At 48.1% G+C, this 25,894-nt stretch overlaps 2 protein-coding genes across 4 annotated transcripts; both read right to left on the reverse strand.

Annotated features, from left to right (window-relative positions):
• Nucleotides 1-393: 393 nt before the first annotated feature.
• ASXL1 (ASXL transcriptional regulator 1) lies at nucleotides 394-15,738 on the reverse strand. Of its 2 annotated transcripts, XM_072350423.1 has the most exons (12): nucleotides 15,470-15,738; nucleotides 12,550-12,632; nucleotides 10,211-10,319; nucleotides 9,040-9,160; nucleotides 8,867-8,964; nucleotides 8,466-8,559; nucleotides 8,038-8,190; nucleotides 7,465-7,628; nucleotides 7,265-7,361; nucleotides 6,688-6,793; nucleotides 5,661-6,276; nucleotides 394-4,933 (listed from the first exon to the last, which is right to left on the reverse strand). In XM_072350423.1, the coding sequence occupies exons 1-12, from the start codon at nucleotides 15,527-15,529 to the stop codon at nucleotides 2,021-2,023; spliced, it is 4,614 nt and encodes a 1,537-aa protein (XP_072206524.1). In that variant the 5' UTR covers nucleotides 15,530-15,738; the 3' UTR covers nucleotides 394-2,020. The 2 variants fall into 2 exon arrangements, with proteins under 2 accessions (XP_072206524.1, XP_072206523.1); XM_072350422.1 differs by having other exon boundaries at nucleotides 8,867-9,160.
• A 1,027-nt stretch (nucleotides 15,739-16,765) lies between these two features.
• Nucleotides 16,766-25,851, reverse strand: KIF3B (kinesin family member 3B). 2 transcript variants are annotated; one of them, XM_072350316.1, is made up of 10 exons: nucleotides 25,767-25,819; nucleotides 24,698-24,829; nucleotides 22,652-24,090; nucleotides 21,950-22,051; nucleotides 21,161-21,283; nucleotides 20,931-21,049; nucleotides 20,584-20,697; nucleotides 19,950-20,055; nucleotides 19,568-19,746; nucleotides 16,766-19,298 (listed from the first exon to the last, which is right to left on the reverse strand). In XM_072350316.1, exons 3-10 carry the CDS (start codon nucleotides 24,032-24,034, stop codon nucleotides 19,205-19,207), a joined length of 2,220 nt encoding a protein of 739 aa, XP_072206417.1. In that variant the 5' UTR covers nucleotides 24,035-24,090; nucleotides 24,698-24,829; nucleotides 25,767-25,819; the 3' UTR covers nucleotides 16,766-19,204. The 2 variants fall into 2 exon arrangements, with proteins under 2 accessions (XP_072206417.1, XP_072206418.1); XM_072350317.1 differs by lacking the exon at nucleotides 24,698-24,829 and having other exon boundaries at nucleotides 25,767-25,851.
• Between the last annotated feature and the right edge of the window lie 43 nt (nucleotides 25,852-25,894).

Here is a 25,894-nt window from a genome sequence, read left to right on the forward strand (position 1 = left end):
CTGACACCACCTTTTGCTTTATTCCTTTCCAAAGCATTTCCTGCCTGGAGAAAAAAAGAGAGCACACAGCAATAAATGCATGGGTAGCAAATTAAAACATAGCACGGTGCAGCTGGAAATGTTTCAGACCGAGGCATGGAGCTGCTCAGTGCAGGGATGGCCCCAGTGGGGCTCAGCAGTGGCTGCACCGCACTGAGCTTCGCAGCATGGCTTCCCTTGGGGTGGCTGCACTGCAGTTGGTTACCTGCAGCCACAACAAAGCAGTGCCCCTTTTCCATCACCCGATCAGAGCTGGGGGACGTTCCCACTTCAAAAAAGAGGAAAGAAAAGAAGCAACATTGCCACAGAGAGCACAGGATTTCAGGAAAGGAGCATTGCAACCACAGACAGACACGGCTTTTATCGAGTGTTTATTGTTCCAACACGAGGGACGTACACCAGGCGGCCCCGAGCAGCAGAGCCCACCGCGCTGCTCTCTTTGGTTCGCGTTCCTCCGCTCCGACCCCGGGCGGTCGCCCCCCACCTCCCCCCAGCACGAGGTTCACACTGGGGTGAAGGACGACCCGGCTGCAGAGGCCAAACCTGGGGCAGCCCTCAGGGTTGTATCTCCATTAGAAAGAAAAGTAAAACCCAACCAAAAGTGCACAGTCAAGGGAGGTAGGAGAGAGCTAGAAAAGGTACAAGCAGAGAAAAAAAAAAGGAATAATAATAATAATTAAAAAAAACACACCCCTATTCCTTCTACTGTCTTCATAAGGAACGTCTGAGTTCTGCCCACGCTGAAGCAATTGACGCTCAGTAGTCGCTGCGGAGGGAAAGGAGCCGTTCTGCTGCCGGCCAACAGAAATGTGAGGACATCCACGACTTCGTGCCACTGCGAGACACAGCGACTGCAAAAGGGCCCAGGAGTGAGCACAGAGCAATGGGCACGGCAGGAAGAGCCTCACCCTGGGCAAGACAGAACACAGCGGCTCTGACTACAGATGCAGATTAACAACTAACACCACTTTAATGCAATACTGCTGGAGAGCCCGAAAAATCCAAGGAAAAAAAGAACCCTTTCTGTACTATGTACATTACATCCATTTACAGAGTTGGCCAGTACTGTGTACAACATATAAATACATGATCAAACAGATGCATAGAGGATACTTACAGGAGCCAAATAATTCACTTTATACATCCAAGAATGAAAATATATATATATATAAAAAAAAAATTAATAATAATGAAAAAACACTGCTTTAAATGTTAAGATGATGGTCACATAGATGCACAGCTAGACACTTGCAAGTGGTCAGATGCTGTCACGTTAAGGTCCTCACCGCAGGGCTGCAATGCCACAAACTGAGCCTTCTCAGAGCCTTCCTGCACCCATGTGTGCCACGAGGAGGCTGCAGCAGCCTCAGCCAGAGTTCAGCCCCACAGCCCCGCACAGCCCTGCAGGGCAGGAGCCATTCCTTTGGCACGTGCTGCCTATTTCTCTTCTCCTGGCTCCAAGTGCGGAGTGCTTCGCTGCTCACCATGTCCAACCGCAGCACTGGAGACCACGTGGAGCCCTGCCTGCACTGCCGTGCTCAGCACACAACCCAACCATGGGGGTGGGCAGAAGGAGAGAGTGGAAGACTGTAGGGGCTAACCTAGAGCAGCCCTGAAATAGAACACACCCTGTTCCAGTTCCTTTGGATGCAGAGATCTCCTCTCCGGAAGGTCCACGGATGTCACAGCAAACTGCCTCTCAGCCAGGCGTCAGCTCCAGCACACATCCCAGGGCACAGCCAGCACGTCCACCATAGCACAAAGCAGAAGGATGGCTCCAACGGCCCACAGAAATCAGGGTGTCACGGTGAGCAAGGAAGGGTTTCGCACTGTAGATTTGGGTGAGTCAACTCTCCTCACCGAAACGAAGGATAACAGCGTTCCTACTATAAACGGGATAGTACTCGGTGTACAGCTTTAGGATCAGTCGTTATCAAAAGACGCACACTGAATATACAACCTGTCCCATGGCCATAATTTATTATCTCACCACAAGGCACAATACACAAAGCTTAGAGGGTCCTATACAGTCGTCGTGACAGAACGCCCCGCAGCCTTTACACATGATCATGGCCTTAAGGCTGCACGAACACTTGAACGATATTTCTTCGACGCTGCTGCTGTCAGCAAACATCTGCACTGAAAGGGACGCATTACGGTTTGCAGCAAAGTTCGCTTTGTGGGTTAGCTGCATCATGCTTCCAGCAAGGCTTCTGGGAAAAGCTGGAGCGCTGGATGAATAATTAAAGCTGGTGGAATTGAGCTGCAGCTTAGAAAGCTTCCCATAAAACGCTTGTTTGATATTGAACTGAGAGGGTATGGAAGAAGGCTCCAAAGGGTGATTGCGTCTTTTTCCTGCTTCCCTTGAAAGCTTCAGGAACGGCAAGTCCATCACCAGAGGGACGCTCTGCGAATGCGGCTCCGCGGGGTTTGGTGCTGCATCCTTCTGGCTCTCCCCACTGTTCTTGGTTGGGCCGCCACATGCCGACACGTTCTCATTTTTTATCCCTCCCAGGGTGTTCACGTGCTGCTTTGAAGTCCACTCTTCCCTTGCAGCCGGCATTCCTTCTGCAGGCGCACAGCTTTTGGTCAGAGGAATCTGTTTGTTCGGGGCCAAGGTTCCCATGGCTGAAACCTGATCTGAAGCCCTTGAGTGATGTAGCCTAACACTGGGGTTGCAAGGAAAACCAGAACCAAAGAGCTTTTTGCCTTGAACTCCAACATAATTCTGATTGACCGACGCATTCCCCATCTGATTTGGGCCAAGAGAATCCGCATTTGGAGATAAAAACGGAGACTCCGGAGTCGGGTTCAGCTTCTCAGGACTTTGATTTGTGCTGACGTTTGTTAATGGGTCATGCTGTGGCACCTGATGGACCTTAGACGATTCTTTTTGCTCTTCAAAGCCACAGGAAGAAAATGTTCTTTCCCGAGGGCTCGTGTCTTCAGGCTTCTGAGAGGCACTTGCCACATTTGCCAGCTGGTCTTGGCAGCTTAAGGTTAAGCCAATTTTGGAATGTTTTTCTGGAACAGGCTGATTCTCCACATCCTCTGCTCCAGGCAGCGCTGCTCCTGACCCACACGTCTTCTCCTGGGGATCTACAGAAGATCTCACTGGGTGGAAGTCGTCACCCCTGGTTACGGCATTCGTCTTTAGCTGCACATCTGGGGAAGATTCTTTAACAAAGTAGCAACTGCTACCTCTCTCCATTGACACGGAGAGGCTTTCTGACTGCTTGTCTGGAGGCAGCTGTGCACCTTCCACCTTGATGCTGGTGTGAGATTCTGGGAGAACCTCTTCCAGCAGACGGTTTCCCTTAAGCAGCTGCTTGACCAAAGGGCTGCTGGCATCAGAGGATACGAGCTGAGCAGAACCCGATGGCATCTCAGGCTTTGGGGGCAATGGTGCATGCAGTCCCCACCTCTGAGGCGGAGGTGCAGCACTCACTGCAGACACTGAAGGGAAGTCCACAGCGCAGGGCAGATTGCCTGCTTCCAGAGATGATTTTGAACTGATTTGATCACATTCCTCGGTGCTGCTGTGACAGAAGGAGCCCTTCCTCGCTGCCTCCCTACAGCTGAGGTTTCTGTAACATATCTCCATCTCCACATTCTCATCAGCCACGTCAGCTTCAAAATCTGAAGCGGTATCTGTTGATTCACTGTGTGTGCTCCGTACTTCATCATCTCCACCTGCCTTCAACTCTTGAGTCTCTCTCAACGGCTGGCACTCATCTTCTGATTCTGTTCTGGGGCGCCTCTCCCTCAGTATTTCAGAGGTATCTATCCTATTCTGAGAAATAAAGCCATCACATAAGGAGGATTTCAACAGAGGTTCTGCACTCTGTTCCTCATTGCTTGGTTTGTCGTCAGTCTCTCTCCCTGCCTGCAGGTGTGTGAAGTCGCACAGTGCAGGCACTCCTTCCTCTGCTCCAGCAGTCACTGTTTCGGAGTCACCACTATAATTTTTCACGCTTTGTTCCACAAATGTTGTTTCGGAGCCATTAAATCTGAATCTCGATATCACCTTCGGCTCATGGCATTCTTTACCACTCGACGGCAACTCCGGCGGAAGAGCAGGATGACTGGTGGAATCTTCCTTTCCATCAGCAGGGTAACCCAACTGCACGGTGGGAATACTGACACCTCTGAGTTCTGACACAACCCTGCCTTCTGCAGGGCCAATCTCAGCTCCCTGCGCCTGAGGACAAGAGAGACCAACTGCTGGAGGAACCACGTGCGTCACCGTTGTGCTCTGCCCCTCCTGTGAGGCAGCACATGATGAGGCTTCAGTCCTCGCATCGCAGAAGAGCTGCTCGGGGCTCTCCTCTGGCCTCTCCAAAGCCGTGCTGTCCAATGTCGACGCAGTCGGAGCATCACTGCACTGCCCTCCAGGTGAGCCACGGCCTGGCTGAGCTTCCTCTGAGCCAGTGCCTGCGGCGCATTCCAGAATGCTGCTCTCCTCACTCTTGGAAGAAAAGGAGTCTTGTTTCGAGGAGGCGAAGGAATTTGTGCTGGCTGCCCCAGCGGCTGCCTCAGAACCGGCCTTCTCCCCATTCAGACGGAGAGACGAGAGTAGTTGTGCTCGCTGTAGATCTGATGAGCGCTTTCGACGAGTTCTCTTTGATCTTCTGCGCCTGCGATGGCTGCTGGGTTCTCCTCCTCCCCCCTCAGTGTTTCTCCCTCCGCCGGGGCCTCCCCCACCACCAATGGCGGCTGCAGCAGCTTCTCGCTGGGCTCGGGCCTGCAGAGCACGGGCCTTAATGTCTGCGAGAGTTCTGGCCCCGCTCCTGCCCCGGGCGGAGGGCTCCGTGTTGGGGATGATCCTGTGGCATATCTGGTAAGCTGGCTGACCTTTAACCACCCAGGGTGGTTTAATACGTGAAAGTTGAATCTGAAAGAAAAAGAGAAACACTCAGTTCTAAAGCACGGACCTTTTTTCAGACAGCACAATGCATTTTCTTAACATCTTCTTATCGCAATATTTCATTAAGGAGTTAAAATTCCAACTTAAACCCAAATTTTGGCAGAGCAGTGGCAGGGTTCCCGTAACCTCTGCTTATGCACTCTGTCATGCGGGACATAAAGCTCACTCACTATTAACTCTGCTTTACCAGAGCCAGCAGACAAACACGAAATGGGTGCTTTGCCTTCAGACCTTCACAAATCAAAATGGTCTCCCTTTACATCAGGGTGACTGCTCTGAAGCTAGCAAGATGGATGCCTCCAGTTGAAACAGCACAGGTCTAATGGAACACTTTTCTGCCCCCAAAGGAAAGGAACGGGGAAATGACACAGGATAAAGAGTACGACTTGAAGGTCTCTTTCGCAACGAGTCAGCTGGTATCAGGAAAAATGATTTCTGCATCCACAGAAATTAAAATTAACACAGTAAGTCAAGGTTACGCTGCACTGCTGCACAGAGACCTTGGGATGATTTTCCATCCTTTGCCCTTCTAAACAAGATAGTAAACTGGGGCAATCAGAGGTACTCAGCCGGCTCTGCCAATGAAACCCTTCCACTCCTGCTAACATGACAACACTTGACATTTTAATAATGTTTTGATGCTACTTAGTGTGAGAGCCCTGAGATACCAAGCAGCTATAATTCTCTTTCCTACCCGGATGGGTGGGACTTTTGGCTCCTCTTTAGTAGGCTGTGGCTTTTCTGAGTGAACACTTTCAATTGTGTTACGAAAGGACTGACGATCTTCAAGCCGGGGCTTCTTCTCGGGGAAGGAGGCAGAGGCAGCCTCCTCAAAGCATTTCCTCTTCTGGTCCTTTGGTTCCCGAGCAGAGCTCTCCTGGGACAAGCAGGGAATTCTGTTTGCAGTTGCCAACGACAGATCTTCCGTTTTACTGTGCAATCTGGAAGTCTCTGGAGAGAGATGCAATTCTGAACTCTCTGGCTTCAGTACCGCAGCAGAAGCACTCGTCAGGTCATCTTTCTTCAGGTCCACCTCAGGCTTCGTGTCTTTATGAAGAGAGGAATCCGGTCCCACAGAAGCGGTCTCTTTGGAAGCCTCTTTTTGCTCAGAATCACGCAATTTGTACAGGCTCCTCCTGGCCCTGCACCGCAGGTCGGCCCGGGATCGCTTCTTGAAGTGCCCATCCCTCTGCCGCGTGGAAGGACCGCGTGGCAGCCTTGTTTCTCCTTTAACAGACAGCGCTGTCCTGTTCTCAGCATCTTCTTGCACTAAATTCTGCTCCTGGGATTCTTCCTGGGTCAAGCCCAACCTATAAGGCAAAGGCAGAAACCAGAGAAAATCTAAAGCCCATCCCAGTTTAAGCATTTCATCTATTATTCATAGCGGTACCGTCACCACTATACATAGTAACATACAGATTACAAAGCGGAGACTCATCAAAACCTCATTAAGTCAGCCTGCAATGAGCTAATATGTGTATCTGCTATCCCACATTATTGTCACAGGGAGCAAGGGAAACAGGAAAAACATAAAGATCTGTGATGGAAAACAAATAATATTAACTTGTCTTCAGACAACGAAACAGGTGGGCAATAAAATTCTGCTCTGACCAAACCAATTCCCCTGAAGGAACCATCCTTTCATGTATCCGCAAGCAGAACCACACAGTGCTACCTGCCTCAGCATTGATAAAAAGGACAGACGAGGCTGAATTCCTTACTTTTGTCCATAGTAGTCCTCAAAGAACTTCTCCTTCCACTGCTCCACCCTCTTCTCCTTTTCCATCTCCTGCCGAATTCGAACTTGCATTTCATGTGTGAATTCACCTACAGGGATTGAAGATGCTGAAATTCAGTTCCAAACAAAACTGATTTTGCAAAAGCAATCTCTATTAACAGTACAGTACAGAAGTTATACATAAGGATAGATGCCTCCCACTCTACTATGGATCCACATACGCTGCCTGCAACTACTCAAATGCAACAGTCACAAAACCTCAGGTAAACCTTTCCAGGTTTACTAAACACTGCACTTTACCAGTTGTAGGTCACCACTCAAGGAAAGGTAAGTCTGGCACTGCTTTACACCTCCACTATTTTGTTCTGAATATCCCATGGCATCTAAGGAAAATGAAATCTATGATTTTAAAGGAAGACGAAGATAAGGTGGGGGCAAGACAGCCCCATACACTGCCAAGTCGGACTACATCCCCATCCACTAAGTAGGAAAGAAGAAAGCCCATGAAATGGGTACTTTGTGCCTTTTCTGCAACCAGCTGAGAAAGCAAAGCAACTCACCATCAGCCAGGCGCTCCCTCCAGCTCTGAGCAGCATGGGTGAAAAACTCATTATTCAGAGCGCTGCCACTGAGACGCATTAGCCCATCAGCCCCAACCTTAGGGGACAAAAAACAGGACAAAGAAAACAGTGCTTCAGCTGTTCTGCCAGAAAGAGCCAGTAAGGTGAACAGAAAACAACCACATGCTGCATGTTCATACCTGTCTATCAACTTCTGGAAGGAGGTAAAGAAGCTGCTGCTGGAAGTGCGACGGGAGTGCATTAAAGGTTCTGGAGTTTATCAGAGCTCGCAGGTTTGTATTGACAAGAATGGAACCAGGTGTTTCAAAGTCAATATCCTCACCCCTGTTTCGTTTCATTTGCCCTGTAGTTTAAGGGCAGGGAAATAAGATAAACATTATTGTATAAAAACGTTATCAGCATTATGGGCAAAGAAGACACCACAACAGACCACACCGTAAACTACTGCAGCAAAAGGAGTAAAGACCGTAGTATTCAAGCATGAAGAACGGCTTCCTCGATCGTGCCAATTAATACTAAGCATGCAACTGGAATTCTGACACCAGGTCACAATGCTGTCACATACAGACACAGTTCTCAATGCTGTTCTCCATAGCAGGAAACTCTTGAACAACTGGTTCACTAAGTTTGGAGAGGAAGATCCAGACCAAGAGCCTTCTAAAGAAATGGTTTTCTTTGTTCAGAAATACAGAGATGTCAATACTGCTGGCTTTTATGGCCAATTTTCTCCTGACTGTAACAAAAGCACTTACCAGATGTGGGCTTCCGGATACCTCTCAGCAGCTGTGGAGGATCCCTGTTTATCTCTGTTCGGCTGCGCAAGGTGGCACTGCACAGAGCCAAAGAGCTGCTGCTGCTGCTGGATGTGCTGCTGCTCTCCCCATCAGCATGCCTTCCTGCAAAGCCTAAAAGCAATGGGATTTTACACAAATACGCAAAGAACAGGGGAAGACCAACTTGCAGAGTAGCTTTAACCCATAAGAATTATCCACTAATACAACAGCTCAACTCTTATAGGTTATTGGTTGATTGAGACAAATGTACCCCCAGTAGCACAATTCAGTCACATGTATTGTCAGCAAATGTTGAAGAAGTCCTCAGGCAAACTCTCTATTGGGGACCACTGATTAAAAGCTATCCATGTATTTATAAGAATCATCAAGACAACAGCAGAGCTCACCAGATGCAGACTCCATGTGTGCCCCATTTACTTTCAGTGGCGTTAAGACAACACGTGGCAGCATTACACCTGTCTTTCTCTTTTGTTTGGTTGTCTGTGAACCAGAAAGAAAATAAACACAAAACAAAGGCACAAAGACATGATGGTAAGGCAAAATAATCTTCCAAGCAATGTATTTCCCAGGTAAAGAACCACCTAGCTTCTAGGTAAACCTTCAAGTGTCGGTCATCAACTGCATTTACAAACAGCAGAGAATTCAAAACTTCCACCCTGAAGGATTCCTAGGAACTCCTCACCTAAGGAGACAGCCCCACCACTCTCCCTGAGGCATCTGTGCACACCTGGTCCCTGTCAAACTAACCCACCTGTCACACAGCATGGAAAGCTGCCCTTTCTCCTACCTGCGAGGCTGTTCTGTTGCTCTCCCTGGTAGTAGATGGACCCTTGCTCTGAGATTCGGTGGAACAGGATGCGTTAGAGGAGGTTTCGTCAAGAGATACTGAAACAGACATGCCCTCAGTCAGACACAGAAGTAGACACTTGCAGATGAAGATGAATGTTATTAGACACTTACCATCATTATCACCACTCACAGTGCTTGTTTCGTTGGACTCACAGCTTTCTGCATCTGCTGTATCCTCCAGTTCATCGCCTTCTGGCACAGACAGGTTCCGAGACCACTGCAGGGCATCCTTCTAAATGGACAAACAAAACTCAGGTGGCTGCAGTCCTCCTCCCAGTCCCCACCGTTTAAACCAAGGGGAGCTGTTGGTTTCACAGATACAGGTTTTATTTTAATCTCCTCCCTGTTTTAACCCCTTCGATGCAGAAGGATATTCCTAAGAATGTTTAGGCTCCTACTGGAGCAGAAGTCATGTGAACCATTAGCATACTCTAAAGGTATTTCCAAGATGTATAACTCAGATATATCTGAAGTACATAGTAGTGACTTTATACCATTCCTGCGAATCAAGCAAGCAGTTTCTAAGGAAGAGAAATATCTCAATATCTCTTCCTTACCAGTTAAAGAACAGGCATCACTCAAGAAGCCAGATACTAAGACAGCAAGCCTGGGAGATGCATTTACTAACTGTGCAACCAAAACCATCTCAATTCCTTCTGTTTCTTCCCCCCAAAGTGTGACAATTTAACCAAATTTTCTGATGGTGGTAAAAGAGTTCACAAACGGAGTAATAGCCAAGATATCAATTGTCTATAAAGCTGATCTTTATCAGGGAATCCAACAGTACAAAACGATGCCAACGAAAAGCCTGAGGCATTTTCGACACTGAAGATTACTGGGACAAAATGCTAAAATAGAACATTTCAGAGAGAACTCTGAACGAGAATATATTTTGCTGTCACGATTTTACTTGTAGCTACAAGCTCTCAGACCAACACGATCTGCTGGTTGGCCACGTTCCTTTGTGGCTCTTGGACGAATGAAACAGGACTATTTTAGTTATCAAAACCTGAGCTGAAAACAGAAAAAGGATTTATCTTGCTTGTGCAATTCATGAAATAACAGGTGGGGTTGAAAGGAACGTACCACGTATGGATGAATATAGCAGAAAGGTACAAAAGCTACGATGAAATAATGAATTCCAGACACACTTCCACATGATGATCTCACACGCAGCACACTCAGCTCCTATGATGCTCAGCGACAGTTTAACACTCAGCTATGCATAATAAGCAGAACTCGCAGCTCAGCATTCAACCAAGAGCACAGACTCAATATTTACCTTCAGTGTGAACAGGCTGATCCGTCCGGGCAGTTTGTAGAAGAGCCCATCGCCCCCCCTGGAATTGGAATGGAGCATGGCGTTGAGGCAGGCCAGGGGAGAGGTGCCACTGAAAAACAGGAGAAAAGGGACTCGGTCATTTCCAGAAACGACCTTATCAAGAAAACAGCCCCAAATGAAAGACCTGTTTAAATCAGCATCAGTTGCTGACGGAGGGAAACAAAGATGAGACTCATTATCTTTATGGGACAGGCACTTCAGTAAGAATAGTATTACTGTTTCCCATTCTGACCTGTATGTTTGCCTCAACACACCACAGTAAAGCAATCTGCAGAAAACAGGAAACGTTAGGCTCATTTTGAAGTTACTCTTGGTCATTTTTAGTTATTTCTTTCATCACACGTTTCCTCCTTTACTCCGCTTGTAATTGTCAGACTTGGATTGATTCTACTAAAAACCAGATTTAGTCGAAAACAGAGACAGCAAAAATGGTACACACACGTAGTTCTGGAATGTCTCCCCTGACAGAACTCTGTAGTGGCAGAGTTGGATGTAAAAGGTCTGATGAACCCATTTGGCAAGCCCTTTGCAGTGCCCTAGTTTTGCCATTCATGACCAAAGCAGCCATCCTACGCACACAGCAATGGAACTTCCACGCCATGTAACCTCATGTTTTCCAGTAAGTCACACAGGGGCACACAGAAAAAGCTACCTGAAAGAGACATTAAAGCAGTCCAGATTTCACTGTTATTAAAAGCGAAACTGAAAACTGGATGGGGATGAAAAGATATCAAAGAAAAATCATCCTCATATTGAAAACTGAGCTCAGAACCATTTCTATTTCCACTCTTGGTGCATTTGGGTTTTGGGCGTTGATTCACAAGACTCAGCAACAGACAAAAATCACCCTCAATCATTTTTAGATACCATGAAAAAAAACCTCCCAGCCTTCTGGCCTGTCAGACAGTGCTTTCCATTCGGTACTTAGCAGAACATTTCAAGTAAGCCAGCCAGCCACATTTCTTGAAATGGCAAAAAAAAAACATCAAAAACCCACCAAAACCAAAACAACAGAAAAAACAGATTCTTTTTTATTTATTTTTTCCCCAAAAGGAGGAAAAAACAAACAGAACTTTTCCAGGAGGAAGATCTTGACTCTACTGCTGGGTGCTGACATCCCAGCTTAGCACAGAGCCCATAGGGCCACTAAGGACTGGGTCCTTCCAACTGGTTGGGGTCACCCCCAGACCACGGCAACACAGCTTCAATATTGATTCAAAGGGAAAACCCCCTCCTGAGTCACTAAGCCTTTTCCTTCAGGAAATGCATTTTCAGGAAGGACTTCTATTCATGTAGCAGGAAAGCCTGCTGCATATTTAGCTAGACAGGATCGCTGCCCGTCTCCTGTGAACAATTACGCTGGGAAGAAAACAGGCTTTTCTTACAGCAGAGAGTTAACAAGGGGAAGGAAAAGCAGACACCCCAAAGGAAATCCACTGACAGCCAGAGGAGCAATGCAGCTTGCAGGGCTCTGTGCAATGCAAGGTTTGGTCTGCAGCTCCCTACCTGGCACAACTGGGAGAACCCCCAAAGCAACCAGTGCCTGAGGATGTTCCTGCTGTGACCTGTAACAGCACAGAGATCCTTGGCTACCTGTGTAAGGTAGAGGACTGATCCAGAAAGGCAGAGAGTATCAACTAAAATGAAGGTATATGGCAGCTTTCACTGCCTGAATTCTTCTGAGAGCTGTGATACCACCTGTACCAAAGCACTGGAGATGGCGTGGTGAAGAGCCCAGCCACAGGGTGAGTGCCCTGGCAAAGCAGCAATTGAAGAGGACGTATCATCTGTACAATGTCAAGAGCCACAACAACATAAACAGTGCTTTCACAGTGCTCAGAAGTGCCACCAGAGTACTATAAGATACAATGATAGCCTTCTGAGTCTCCTAAAATGTGATGTCTGCCCTAGAAATGAAGCATCAGAGGAGACAGAACTGAAACTAGTACCAAACTAAGCCCAGTAGTAGAAAGCTCCAGGAGCTACTTATGAAAGAAGTACACAGGTGGCAAGTAAATCAGTGCAGGAGTCTGATCAGCAATGGGCACTTATTCTGTAATAGATGGATGAAGGGAACTTCTGTTACCATCCAAGGAAAAAAAACCCACAGTATTACAAATAATTGTATTGTTGATTGAAATCACCATGCTGGAAAGGGAAAAAAAGGGAAGCAGGAAAACAGGCTGGGGATGAGGCAGAGTCACACAGAATGGCTCAAGCCTTCTATGCAGCCTGCCCCATCAACATGCTGGGTTTGACACGAGATCATCAATACTAACCTCATTTCCTTCAGTCCTTCAGCCTCTATGACCTGCAGAATCTGCTTTGGGGTCATGGGAGCATCTGAGTAGTTTTCCAGCACCTGAAAAGACAGAAACACCAGGTGTCATCACAGGCTTGCATCTATGTTCACAGAACTGCTCAGTACGCCAGGGTTCAGAGCCAGAAATACACCTCTTAGAGCTTTATTTATCTACAGATGTGCTAAAAATTTCAGGTACTTCAACATCATAGTAAGCGTAACAAAAGCCTTGATTCCACCACATGAAAAGCCAGGGGGAGCTTCATCAGACTCCAACACGCAATATCAATTTGCTACCAAACAGCCTTCAAAACTGTACAGCATAGTAGTTAGAGACCTTTAATGATGTCAAATGTTCTCCCAACCATATGCCTTCCTACCTCCCAGTAAGGAATCCAGCATTTTTCTGGCAATAAAAATATTACTGGGCAACTGTGTCATTCCTTCCTTGGCTTACAGCGTTCAGTTCATCTATCAAGGGGAGCGCTGCGGGGAAGTGTTGGGAAGGGGAGAGTTCAGGAAAAGATAACAACAATGGTAAAGGGCATGGAAAAAAATAGGGGTAGGTGCTAAAAAAAACCTGTAAGCCGCGTGCCTTCGAAGGAAAATGAGTCAAGTCAGACACTAAAAAGGCAATAAAACAGATAACAGCTCGTCCTTCCATATATCATATGAAGAACAGAACTGCAACTTACACATGAAGAATTAGACAGGCTGACAGATGTATCTATTTTTAAAGGCTGTGGGAATTACTGCTCCACGGTACCTGGGAGAACCTCCAGGACTCAGAAGGAGGACTGGGTGTCCCTGCAGATACAGCCTGCCTGCATCTCCACCCCATCCCTGGGTCAGAGAGAAACCCAACCCCGAGCTCTTGGGCTCTGCGCTTCAACTGCACGTTCTGATTAAGGAATTACTTAGACCACAGCCACCCTATATGAAACCTTCAGGTGTTTGAAGATGACAAGGACAGGGGACAGTAAGCTGCTGGGGAACAACCACATACCCTGAGATAACGTGCAATGAAAACATGGAGTTTAAGGAAATGATCAAAGAAAGCAATAGGCCAGATTCAGTGCAGCTCCATCACGCCTCCCTCAACCGACCATATAGCCTCTGTAGGTCACCATCTCTGTGCCTTTCGCCCAAGCACTGACAAGGGGACACTGCAGCCACATGAGATGCACAGGATGGAACATTCCTGCCTTGGAAAACAAGGGAATCCTTCACAGCTGACAAAGTCTCTTTCAAGAGTCAGACACAGCACAGCCTAAAACTGAACAGAAACGAGCACTTCCATAAAAGAACCTGCACTCTTGGGAATGATTTCCACTCAATAGCTACATATCACTAATGGGGAGCTCACACACCTCCAGCCAGCAGCATCTACCTGCCTCATTGGTGGGGATTCCAACAGGATCTCCACCAACACCAGCTGTTCCCTGCCCAAAGGAGATGCCTTCCTCCACCATCTGTAACACAGAGCTGAGGTTCCTACGTCGCCAGTGATGGAGGCTGAACCATGAGCAGTGTGGGCACACAGCTCTGACAGTGCCCATCAAACAGTGCCACGGCTCCAGGTGCTCTACTCATCTCTAAGGGTTTGTTTTATGGGATATGCATAACATTAGCCCCGTAGGAGCAGCCACACTAAAAAGCACTTTTACCTGTGATTCTTGGAAGCATCGAGAGGAATATGAAATCCAGCAGCGCACGTCAGAAAGGAAAATTAAAAGCATTTTGACAGGGAGCATTTGTAAGCTTAGTGTTAAATAAAGATCTATTTTTAGTGGGTTTACAATCAGTCCTGCAAGCTGGGAGCGCAGCTGTGCAACTGCAGGTCTCCCTAAGTGGATAATCTAGCAGGAGATGGTTCTATTTCTGGTCCTTCAATGTCTCTGTGATGCTGCTGAGGCCCTGACATCTCTGTGCCAGTGCTCGAGGTGCCGGCCCAGGGGACACAAGAGAAGCCATGCCTGTTATGGGGATCTTCATGGCTTTATAGGGGTGAAGGTGTGCATCAGGAAACAGCTGCTCATCCGTTGAGTGCAGTGCTTGGGGCAGTCCCAGACACCGAGCTTTCCACCCATTGGAGCTCAGGACTTCAGACTAAGGAGGATTTGGTGCCACATGCCCCAGTGCTGCCTGCAGCCCGGGCTCAATGCCTGCCCCACGGCCTCACAGAACCGGCACCTCATAGAGACACAGTGCAGCCCCACGGCCTCACAGAACCGGCACCTCATAGAGCCACAGTGCAGCCCCACGGCCCCAACTTCTGCCCCTCTCCAGTTTTTCAAGCCAAAAATCACAAAGGCCAAAACCACGATCGTTTTTCACACCCGAGGAGACGTGAGATGTTGGACGAGAGGTGTCAACCAACGGGGCTGCCCCGGGCTCAGCCACCGGAACGCACCTCACGCAGGAGGCGGCAATCTCAGCGCAGCGCCAAGAGGAGCAGGGCCCGGCTCTCCCTTCCCGCCCTAGGCCGGCCTGCAGCCCTACAGCCCTGCAGCGCTCACACGGCAGGGAGCAAAGCTCGCAGCTCTCGTTCCTTCCTGCCCGCCGCGCTCACCGTTCCGCGGGCAGCCCGCCATTCCGCGCGCGTTCCCGAGCACAACGCGGGGTCGGGCGCGCGGCCGCCTCCCCTCCCGGCCGGAGTGATGGGGGAGATGAGGCCCGGCCCGGAGCTCCGCCATGGCCGCACCGCGCGGCGAAAACGGGCCGGGCCCGGAGACCGAGAACCCCCCACAGCCTCACACCACACACATTCACACACACACACTCACACACACAGTCTCTCACACACTCACATTTACACTCACACACAAACACGCCCGGCCCAGCCCGGGCCCCTCCGCCCCCCCCGCTCCCCGCCGGCTCCCCGTTCGGTCCCTCACCAGCCGTGCGGCCTCAGCCCACGTGCGCTCCTTCTTCCTGCGCTGCTTCATCTCCCTCATCCTCCTCCCGCGCGGAGCTGGCGGCGGGCGCGGACCGTTAGAGGCGCGCGCGGTGTCGGCGGCGGCGGCGGGAGCGGGGCGGGCGGCGGCGGGGCGGGAGCGAGCGGGAGGGCGGCGGAGCGAGCGGGGCGGGGCGGAGCGGGGCGCGCGGCGGGGGCGGCTCCGGGAGCTACGGGAGGAGACGGCGGCGGCTCGGGCCCGACATAACAACGGGGTCAAAGGGCTCGGAGCGGAGAGAAAGGGGCGGGGCGCGGCGACGGCGGCCGCGGTGGGACACGCGGAGCGGAGCGGACGGAGCCGTTTGAAGGAAAACAAAGCGCGGGGGCCGCCGGGAGCTGTAGGCCGCTGCGCACACACCGTGCGGCTCCGCCCCCCAGCGGGGCACTACAGCTCCCAGAGGGCACCGCGCGCCGCTGGGCATTGTGGGGCGGCACGACGCGAACGGGAGGCGGCGGGGGAAGGAAGGGGAAGGAAGGGCTCGGAGCGGCGCGTTGCGATGGATCGGATGGAGTTTATTGGGCGCCGGTTGGGGTCACGGTACATTCCTAGGCCAGGAAATACAAAGATGAGCCAAATAAATACGGACAGAAATACCGGCGGGACGGGAGCGACAGCACCGGGAACAACGGGGTCAGAGCAGGTCCCGTCGGCCAAGCCGTGTTTAAAGCAACACAAACGGGGGGCTCCGAACCGCAGCAGGAAGAGAAGCCCGCTCTGATCTGTGCAATGCATCTCAATGGGAGCAGCAGCCCGATAACGTTCCGAAGGCATTCGGTCTGTGATAAGGGCTTTAAGAAGGTGCTGGAACTCCTCAGTGCCGCTGCTGCAGGAAGCAGAGCTGCTGCTGCTGCTGCATTGCAAGTCAAGATCCCATTCTGCAGATCAGAGCGAGGATAAGGGTGTAAAATGTCCCTGTGAGGAAAGCTGCTGCTGTGCACAATGTCCCAGGGCCTCTTGCAGGAGCCTGCTGGATTTCCTGCCTTTGGCAGTGAACCTGCAGGAAGCCCAGATGGGTCAGATAACACCCAGGAGCACAACAGCTTGGCAGGAATGTTCATTAAAAGCTCTGACCCAGCGCTCGGTCTGTAGAGCTTCAGACTTATTGCCCTTAGTATCAGTGCCACCGAGTATCTGGACGTGGGTAAACCCATCAAAATGAGAATGTTAAAAGCTGTAACGATCAGAGGTTGCCCGCAGCACACTAACCAAATCTCTCAGCACAGCTCCATCCCGATACAATGACTAAATATGAGCTTTTATTCTTTGTTGTTTGTTTTTTTTTTTTCCATCCTACTGAATTCCTTTCACCTTGCTAATGAACTTCTACAGAATTAAAAGCAGAACCTTTCTGACATATCAACCAGCCGGCTTGTCAACGCTGCAACCAGAACACTTTGGGTTTGCACTGTAAGTTCCACCGTCCCAGTCCTGCCACAAGGGGAGCTACCAGCATTTGAATTTAATATAGAATTCCCTATGGGGGGATAGCGGTGACTGAGGAAGGATGTGAGTGTGCAAACACAGACGTGGCTGTGCATGCATATTCACGTTAAACACAGGTGTACATAAAGGTATGTACATACACGTGTCTATATAGCTCCAGCAGGTTGTAAAACCCCCTTGTTTCACTTCAGTTCTCTGAGCATTTACAGCATACAATCACCTTTCAAAACGTCAGAGTACAGAAGATTATGTGCTAGAAAGACGGAGGACAGGGAAGAGGTGACATTATATTATGCAACAAGAGCTAATTAAAAGGCTCTCTGCACATAAACGGTGCTTTATGAAGATTATGCCAGGTTTTCATGTTCTAGTTGAAAGAAATGTCAGATGACTGCTCTCTCAGTTATAGGCAAGCTCATCTTTCCTCCACCAAAACTAAAATATATATATATGTGCGTGTATATATATATTAATCTTGTGATCCAGAAAAGCACTCCACGAATCAAAGCAGCTGGACTTAGAGTTTAACCAGGCCCACCCGGGCAGCTGGCTCACCGAGGCACCATGCCAGCAAGATGCAGAGGTGAGCTGTGCTGAGTGTTCAGTTCCTCCTGCTCATGGGGGTCAGATATAATGCAGTTCTCCAGCCTGGGTGAAGTCAACGAGCACACAAGGTAGAGTCCATATATCAGAGCATTTCTAAAACCAGGCAAGTCCTCAGATACTCACACATGTCAGTCTGGAGGAAGTCATCAGTGAAGGAGAGGAAAGAGGTAAAAACATTCATAGGATGACAGCCAACAGCAACCAGAAAATGTAACATCCCAAGTCTCAATATACAACAAACTAAAACTTAAGAATGAGCTGTGCAACACTAGACAGGGACACCTTACTGTCTTCAACGTGGCGGCTCCATCTCCCTCAACCCTGCCACATGAGCCTGCAGCTTTACAGTAGCCTGCTTAAGTCATAGGGCAGCTTGCAGAGAGACCATTAAAAGCAGGAGTTCTTCCTCCCTTGTTTTCAAACTACAACCCCTGGATTTAGTACCAGATTCCATTATCCAGACTTGGCTACGTGTGCTTTCACTCCCACTGGGCCCTGCCTGGTCCGGGAGGTGCAGAGGAAAAGCTTCTAATATGGAATGGGTGAAGCACAAAGGGTACCATATATTGAAGCTCCTTAGACACCAAGGGAAGGGACCATACTTACAAGAACAGTGCACTCACAGACGGCTTCTTGTCATGGTGCTCTACCCTCGACCCAGCTTACAGGGGAGAGCAGAGTCAGCCCTACGAGCCTGGTCAGAAGATAGCTCCATGCCAGTGCTACATTTCCTGTGATCAGTGGCAGATCAGAGCAAATTGCCATGCACCACATGACCGTTCAAAGACTCAGTGTGGGGACTGGTCTCAAATACAGGGATAAAGATGGAGGTAACAAAGAGGAAGCAAGCTGTGGAGCTGGCACTGGAATGCAGATGGATTCTTTGACAAGGTGGTTCTTGTTGGTAGGGTTGTGATCTGTAGGAGGTCAGTTTAGAGGAGCACTTACTTATGCTTGTAAACAAGGACTTCAATTTCTATTGCTTCCAGTCTAGAAAGCAACAAAATTCTTTAAAGTCCCCTTTTTGTCCTACAGTTTGAAAGGGAGGCACAGCTATCTGGTGGTGAGTGCATGCTGACAGCTGCCAATCTGCCCATTCAGATCAACTTCTTAACCCCAAATGATGATGCCAGTCTTTCAAGCAGGAAGAAGAAAAACTGTGCACCTAGTCAAGTTTGGGTGGATCCTCTGCTTTTTAACCTCATTTGATTCTCACTATGAAGCTCTGGAGCGGTGGTTCTGTTGAGATGACTTTCAACTCTTGTCTTCTTACTGCCCAACAAAAAAGCCAAGTGCAGCAAAAGGGCTAGTGCAGGAGGAGAGACGGTGACGCTGTGAGGTGATCCCCATGCTTCCCATTGCTTCTAATACACTGTAACGTACCTCATGCATTTCTGATTTCCTAACTAAAAATCTGTTTCCTACAGAGGCCAAATGCTGAATTGCAAACACGTATCTTCCTGTGGCTCAGTGTACCTGGACTGGCACGAGTCAGTTAAACAGCAAAGAGGCCACTTCCAGGGGAAAGGGGTTGGAGTCTGGCTGGGAGGTCTCTCTGCAGGTTTTTACTTGTCTCTGCTCTCAGAAGGCAAAAGCTGTTCACGCCCTGGAGAGGAATTGCTGGTTTTACTTTGGAACCAGCCCTCGGGACTGTGGGTAGAGCTGAGAACTATGGGTGCCTGCTGAAGAGGATCCCCCTGATCTCCTTCCAGTTTTAGGCCTGAAGAAGTAAAAATGAAAAAATAAACAAAAAGCCCCAACAATGTCACCTGTTACTTGTCAAACTTTATCTTCCAAAGCTGATTTTTTTAAAAAACTGGATTTATTTTCTAACCAGTCCCAGCTTTCTCTACTGCCCTGTTTCTTTCTATCTATCTATCTCTGCTTTACAGCCAAGTTAGCCATAGCTTTACAGATGAGAGATGTAGACAGAGAGCAATTGTATCTGTAACTCTCCCATCTTGCCTGCTTACTAAAAATTTGACTCACCTGGATTTTGGTTTTTTATTTGAAGTGCTCTCAAAGGTTGAAGCATCCACCTGGATCTCGTCTTCATCCTGCAGAGCTGCTTCTAGAGCAGCCTGAACTTTGGGAGCAATGGCGGGACCTTCATAGTCTCTTGTTGTTCGGCTGGGCATGTCAAGTTCCAGTAATACAATATTTTCTGCCTGAGGAAGTACAAGTGGAATCAAAGTCTGCACGCTTTCATACAAATAGTTTCTTTTCCCTCTGGAAACTTACTATGCAGGACTTTATAAATGTATGCGAGACGCTCCGTACAACCCATAGAAGAACTAACAACCCTCTGAAATTCACATTTCTCTGATTAGGAAGGTGAACGCATGAAGGCTGTAACCACATCTGGGCTTACCCTATACCGAGCCTCTGGACGAATCATCATGGACGTCCTGGCATGCTGGCTCAGCGGCCTTTTGTATCCTACGGCAGACACCGGTCTTTTCATCATTTGCTGGTTACTAGAAAAACACACGTATTCAAGCTATTATACACCAAACATGAAGACTCCTCTTGGAGTTCATGAGGTAAAACATTTGGAAATGTATTTCAAGCGAGCAGAAACCATCTAGACTGCATTTCCCAGGACCACGGATGCACCTAACGTTCTAAATTTGCTTTACAGAACTTCCTCTGTAAAGAGTCCGGATCCATCCACAGCTCTCATGTCATAATTTCTGAGAGCTCTGTTAACCAAATCAGAAAACAAATACAAGAGTTTACTGATATTAAATGGTGCATGTTGTGCCACGTGTATTTTACATTCAAATGTTGGGCTCACCTAGAAGAAGTTTTTCCAAACTGTATATTCCTATTTTATTCAACCTACTTAGATGAATGACAACTTTGTTTTATAATATAGCAAGAAGAAGTTTGGAGGGCCATTTTAAAACCACGATTCTCTCTGTTGGAGTACCTTGTTTTTGGCAACTAGAGGGCTTTATATGACCTACGATTTGATCTTAATAAAGAATTAGAAGTACACTCACTCCAGACGGGTTATGGGATGCAGTTTCCACTGGTCTTCCTCTTCATCAAAGAATGACCTATTCATGATCTTATTCTTTTCTTCCAAAGGAATAAAATTTTCAATAATCAGGTGCCTGCATACAACCACAAAAATGGGAAATACACAAGAAACACAGTGAGCTGATGACTCTCCTCTGCTTCTCTGCCTGTGAATTAATACAGCCCTGGAAAAGGGAGGAATGTTTTAGCTTTCTCATGTTTAAATCTTGTTCTGCAAGCGTTTGAATTCAGTCCCTCCTTTCACTCCCCACCCACATAAACAATCTCTGTTACAGTTGCCGGCAGGCAATGAAGTGAAGGGACTTACTTCAGCTTTAGTTCCCTTGTAAGCTCATTCTGGGTCTGTTCCAGTTCCTGGCGCTCCTTGATGTGCTCTTCTTGGAGATCATGGATCTCTGCCTTCACAGCTTGCAGCTTGGAAAACAACTAGAACAGACCATGGGAGCCAAAGTCATAAACTGCCAACGTTCCTCTTAGTCTCACACACAAGTTGATTTTATTTCTAACCCAGGCGGTGTGGAGTCACGTCCTTTTTACCTTTTTAAGTTTCTTTGTCTTTATATCCACCTCTTGCTGAAGAGAACTATAGGTCTCCTTCAGCTCTAGTGTTTCCTCATCCCGACTTTCCATCTGCTGCTGGATTTCTCGCTCCCGACGTTTCTGAAGAATGTCATGTACAATATCAGAGACCACAATTACATTGCCACCCCCAGGCTGACATGCACGAATCCAACACTCAGGAGGTTTTTACTTCCCTGGTTTCCAGGGCTTTTGCTTTAGCTTCTAGTTCTTCCTATCTCTTGCCTTAGAAATACCAGAAGCATTAGCTCTTCCTTGTCTTTATTTTGCTGAAGGGTCTATTGGAATCAGATAGTGTGAATAAGCGCTCAAGCTTTAATTAAAGTAATTAAATACTGTGTTGTTTTTTTTGTAAAGCAATTCATACTAGTCAAAGAATCACCAACGAGAAACGCATCACAGAAAATAAGCTTGTATCATCACTTAATAAGCACCCATCTTGAGTTAACAGCTGAACTGTCACAGTCTGAGGCCTTCCAATTGTTTCTTCACATACACAAATAGGATATAAAAGTTTCATGTGAAAAACTGGATGAGAACTATAACAACCCTATACAAATTTCACACAACAAACAGGACACAAGCCATTGCCCCTTCTTTTGAAATCGACAATTGCCATTAAAGCAATGCCAGGGTTAACCCTGTGCAAACTTTCTTACCTTTTCTCCTCATACAACGTTTTATAAAGGTTCTGTAGGTAGGTTTGGGGTTTGTTTGGTACAAAGTAACTAACGTTGCTGCTTGTACCTGTTCTGCAATCTCCTGTCGTTTCTGTTCCAGGATTTTCTGCTGCTCATTTGTGTGATCCACAATATTTTTCCCTCCCACCAGAAGCTTGCTTTCCATTGCCTGAAAGAAAAAGACAAGGTTGTAAGTTTCCCTCCTGGACACCAGCTAACAAGTCTTTCCTACAGAACCCAACTTTCTCTCTCTTTACTTATGCAACTTCTTCATGAGGGCACCTCCCTTAACATTCTCTTTTAAGCCATTCTTATATGAGAATAGCCATTCTTATATGAGAATGGCTATTTCTAAACATCCTTTCAAAATGTAGGGGTTAATGAAGCTATAGCTTGCTTAGAACTACACACTGCTGCAGCATGGCCTATCTGAAGAACTAAAATGCATATTCTCATGTAAAAAATCTTGCTAATGATCTGTTGCACAATGAAGCATTGTTTGTTTCACAGCTTGCGATAAGATGTATCACGTTTTATTGTGCAGACTGCTGGAGATTCGACAAGATCAGCACAGAAGAACAATGCAACAACTCATGAATATTGGAGAACGGAATTAATGGTGGAAACTAAATAAAATCTTCTAATCAAATACAAATCAGTATTCTGGAAACCTTATGAAATATTCTTCTGATTTAAGCAACCTGCTATTCTCCCCGTAGTCTAAATGAATTGCTTGCAAGAAGTATGAAAGCATGGCAAAGAATTCTACCTTGATTTTAGCACTCAGCATTTCTGTTGCTTCCTTCTCTCGCCTCAAATCCTCCATTTTCTTCTCCTTCTCTTTCAGCAGTCTCATCTTTTCTTCGGCTACCAAGCTGTGATCTTCAACAATAGCTTTCTTTTCAATCTCCAGCTTTTCTTGTTGCTCTCTCCAATAGTCATCTTTGTCATCTCCTTCATCCTCACCCTCTTCAATATCTTCCTCTTCTTCCCCACCCTCTCTCCTCCTTTCCCTCCTCTTTCTTTTGCCAATAGACCGCTTTTCCAGCTGTGCCTTGAGCCGAGCAATTTCTTCCTGGAATTCACGTAGCAGAGCATCCTTGGGATCCTCATTCACTCTTGGCTTGTTCTTGATGTTTTTGGCACGATTGGCATACCTCAGCGTCGTGAGAGTCTCCTCTACATTGTAAGAGGCAGGGCCTATATTGGCCACCATCACGGTCTTGGCATTGCCACCCAATGAGTCTTGGAGTAACCGAGTTAGCTTTGAGTCCCGGTATGGAATGTGTGTGCTTTTGCCATCTACTAGGGCAGATATAACATTGCCCAAAGCTGAAAGAGAAAGATTGATTTTCGTAGCTTCCTTTAACCTTTCCCCCTGTGCTCCAGTCTTAGCTTGGCGCTCGCTGCCTGCAAGGTCTACCAGGTTGAGTTTTCCAACACGGATATGATTCTCTCCATCAAGTCCCAGCTCACTGCATTCAATAGTGATCACAAAAATGGCGTGAGATCGAGAGCTGTGTTCATTCATGTTGGTGGCACCAACTGAGCGATTTTGGTTTCCCACGTTCATGACATGCTCTATCTCTTTGACACTTTTTGTAACGAAGGAAGACAAATCCTTAACATATACACCTGTGTCTGGCCTCTCTTTTAACTCCAACCGTTTGGATTGATCCTTTGATAACAAGTCTCTGATTTCTTCTTGGTATATTTCCAGGTAAGAAGCTCTAACTAGGTACTGCTGATTTTGAGATCTAGAGATGTGGGTGAAGATGTGATCAAAAGAATTGGGGATGACCCCTCTTTTTTCAGGGTCACCACGCACCCCCTCCATCGTGTAAGTTTTCCCTGTTCCAGTCTGCCCATAAGCAAAGATTGTCCCGTTGAAACCTTGCAGAACAGAGTCCACAAGAGGTCTGAAGGTCTCATCATAGAGTTCAACCTGCTTGGAATTCCAGTCATACACAGCATCAAAAGTGAAAGTTTTAGGCAGTTCATGAGATGTTCCCCGTGGATTCTTCACCGAGACCTGCCCTAATTTGACATCCACATTAACAACCTTTTCATACGAAGCTGACTTCTCTTTGCTGTTCATCGGACGGCATCGTACCACCACCCGAACAGACTCAGAGCTCTTTAACTTAGACATGACAGCACGTCTGTGGCTGACGTGATCTGATGGACAGATGATCCAGTGCTAGAAGCCTAAAACAAGAACAGAGGAGGAATAAACAATGGCAGTTTTCTACAGATGACAATTTTGCCAATAGTCAAAGATTCTGCTCATCTATTCAAGCAGAATTTTACCTGTTTATGTTCTGGGGGATTTTGAAGAATAAAAATCACGTACAACATAAAAACATTAAGAAGGCCTGAGCTAAGACAGTAGTATTTGGCCAAAGCCTGTCCACCAATTGCTATCATTTAGCTTTATGATGTAAATCTCCTCCTTTGAAAATCCAGTACAGAGTTGCTCTCTCCATACTTCCTGGAATACAGACTGAAAGGGAATCAGTCAGACGCTTTGATGAAGTGTTTCACCCACCTACCAAAATATCAACGTGGTATTTTCTGAGCGATCTTTTTACGTCTCCGGTGTATTGGAGAAAACTTCTCATTTTTAGGAGACCTTTATGTTACAATTAACTCACACGTGAAGTGATGTGATGCATCATCAGGACCATCCTGCTACTACAGGCTTAAAACCTACACCCATTTTTTTTTCTGAAGCAACAGAAGTGCATCGGAATGCCACCCAAAAGCTTTTTCATGAATTAAAACTTGTGAAGTTGCTTTCCAGAAGCCTACTTACAGCACAAGAGATGTCCCAATGGGCAACAGCAGCTGCGAGGATTCAAAATAACACCGCTAAATAGTTTGCCCATTTCCCATCCCCTGAATGTTGTATTTCCACACCAGGGAAATCTGCTGTTACTTTTCTGCTCTGTCAAGAATCAAGAGACAGAAATTTTTACACCAGAGTTTTCACACAGCCACGCAATCAAGCTGGATACAAAGCAAATCATTAAGGCAGCCAGACGTAGCACAGTCATTGTGCCTGCAAATATTGTCAAGCAAACCAGCTAGGTGAGTATATCATCGCAGTGAGCTGCACTCCAACACCAACCAACAATGAAGAGCCCCAGCTGCACAGCTCATCTACTTTCTGAGTACCCAGGTACGGCTCAGGGTGTAGCAAATGCACTTGGAGGCGGACTCCCAATGACCACAGCATGCAGCAAACTGAGCATAGCAGTCAGAACCACATCGTTGTTAAAGAAGACCTTCAAGATCCCCAACACACAGCGCCAACTGATCACGTTCCTCAGAGCCACATCTCCATAGCTCCAGAACGCCTCCAAGGACCCCAAAACTCCCTGGGCAGAAGGAACTGCACCTAAGAAGCACCCAGCCTTTAGGGGTTGGACCAGAGGTCACAAGCATTGTGACTCCGTGCTCCTTCCCATAAGGGAGGGCTGTATGTGAGGGGAGCAGCACCCTGGCCATCAGCAGCGCTCGGTACCGGGCCCGGCTGGCGGCAGGGCTGAGATCGCGGCGGGCACACGGCGCCCATCCCGGTCCGCAGCCTCGCGGCCGGACCCGCAGCTCCGCACAGAAGCCCCTCCGCGTCCCGTCAGCTCTCACCTCGCCGCGGACACCCCTCAATCCACCACCGCTTCCTCACGGCTCGAGTCTCCCCGATCTCCGAGCTGACACATCCCGGCCGGGCCGCTTTTGTCCTTCGGTCCTTCCCTGCTCTGTTCTGAGCACGGAGGCCCAAGCCCAGGCCGCTTCGCTCCCGCTGTCACTGCCAGCCCTCCGCCCGCGCTCAATCCCGGCCCAACGGGGACACCTCGGCGCACCGGGCCGCACTCACTCACCTGCGCCGTCACCATGGAGCCCCGCGGCCGCCTCCTCCCGCGGCACCGGAAGTGGAGGGGTAGGAGTGGCCGCCGCTCCCCGAGCACTTCCTTAGCAACGCGCGCCCCGCCCCCAGCGCACTTCCTTA

This window comes from Excalfactoria chinensis, chromosome 15, assembly GCF_039878825.1.
Source record: "Excalfactoria chinensis isolate bCotChi1 chromosome 15, bCotChi1.hap2, whole genome shotgun sequence".
NCBI classification, from domain to species: Eukaryota; Metazoa; Chordata; class Aves; order Galliformes; family Phasianidae; genus Excalfactoria; species Excalfactoria chinensis.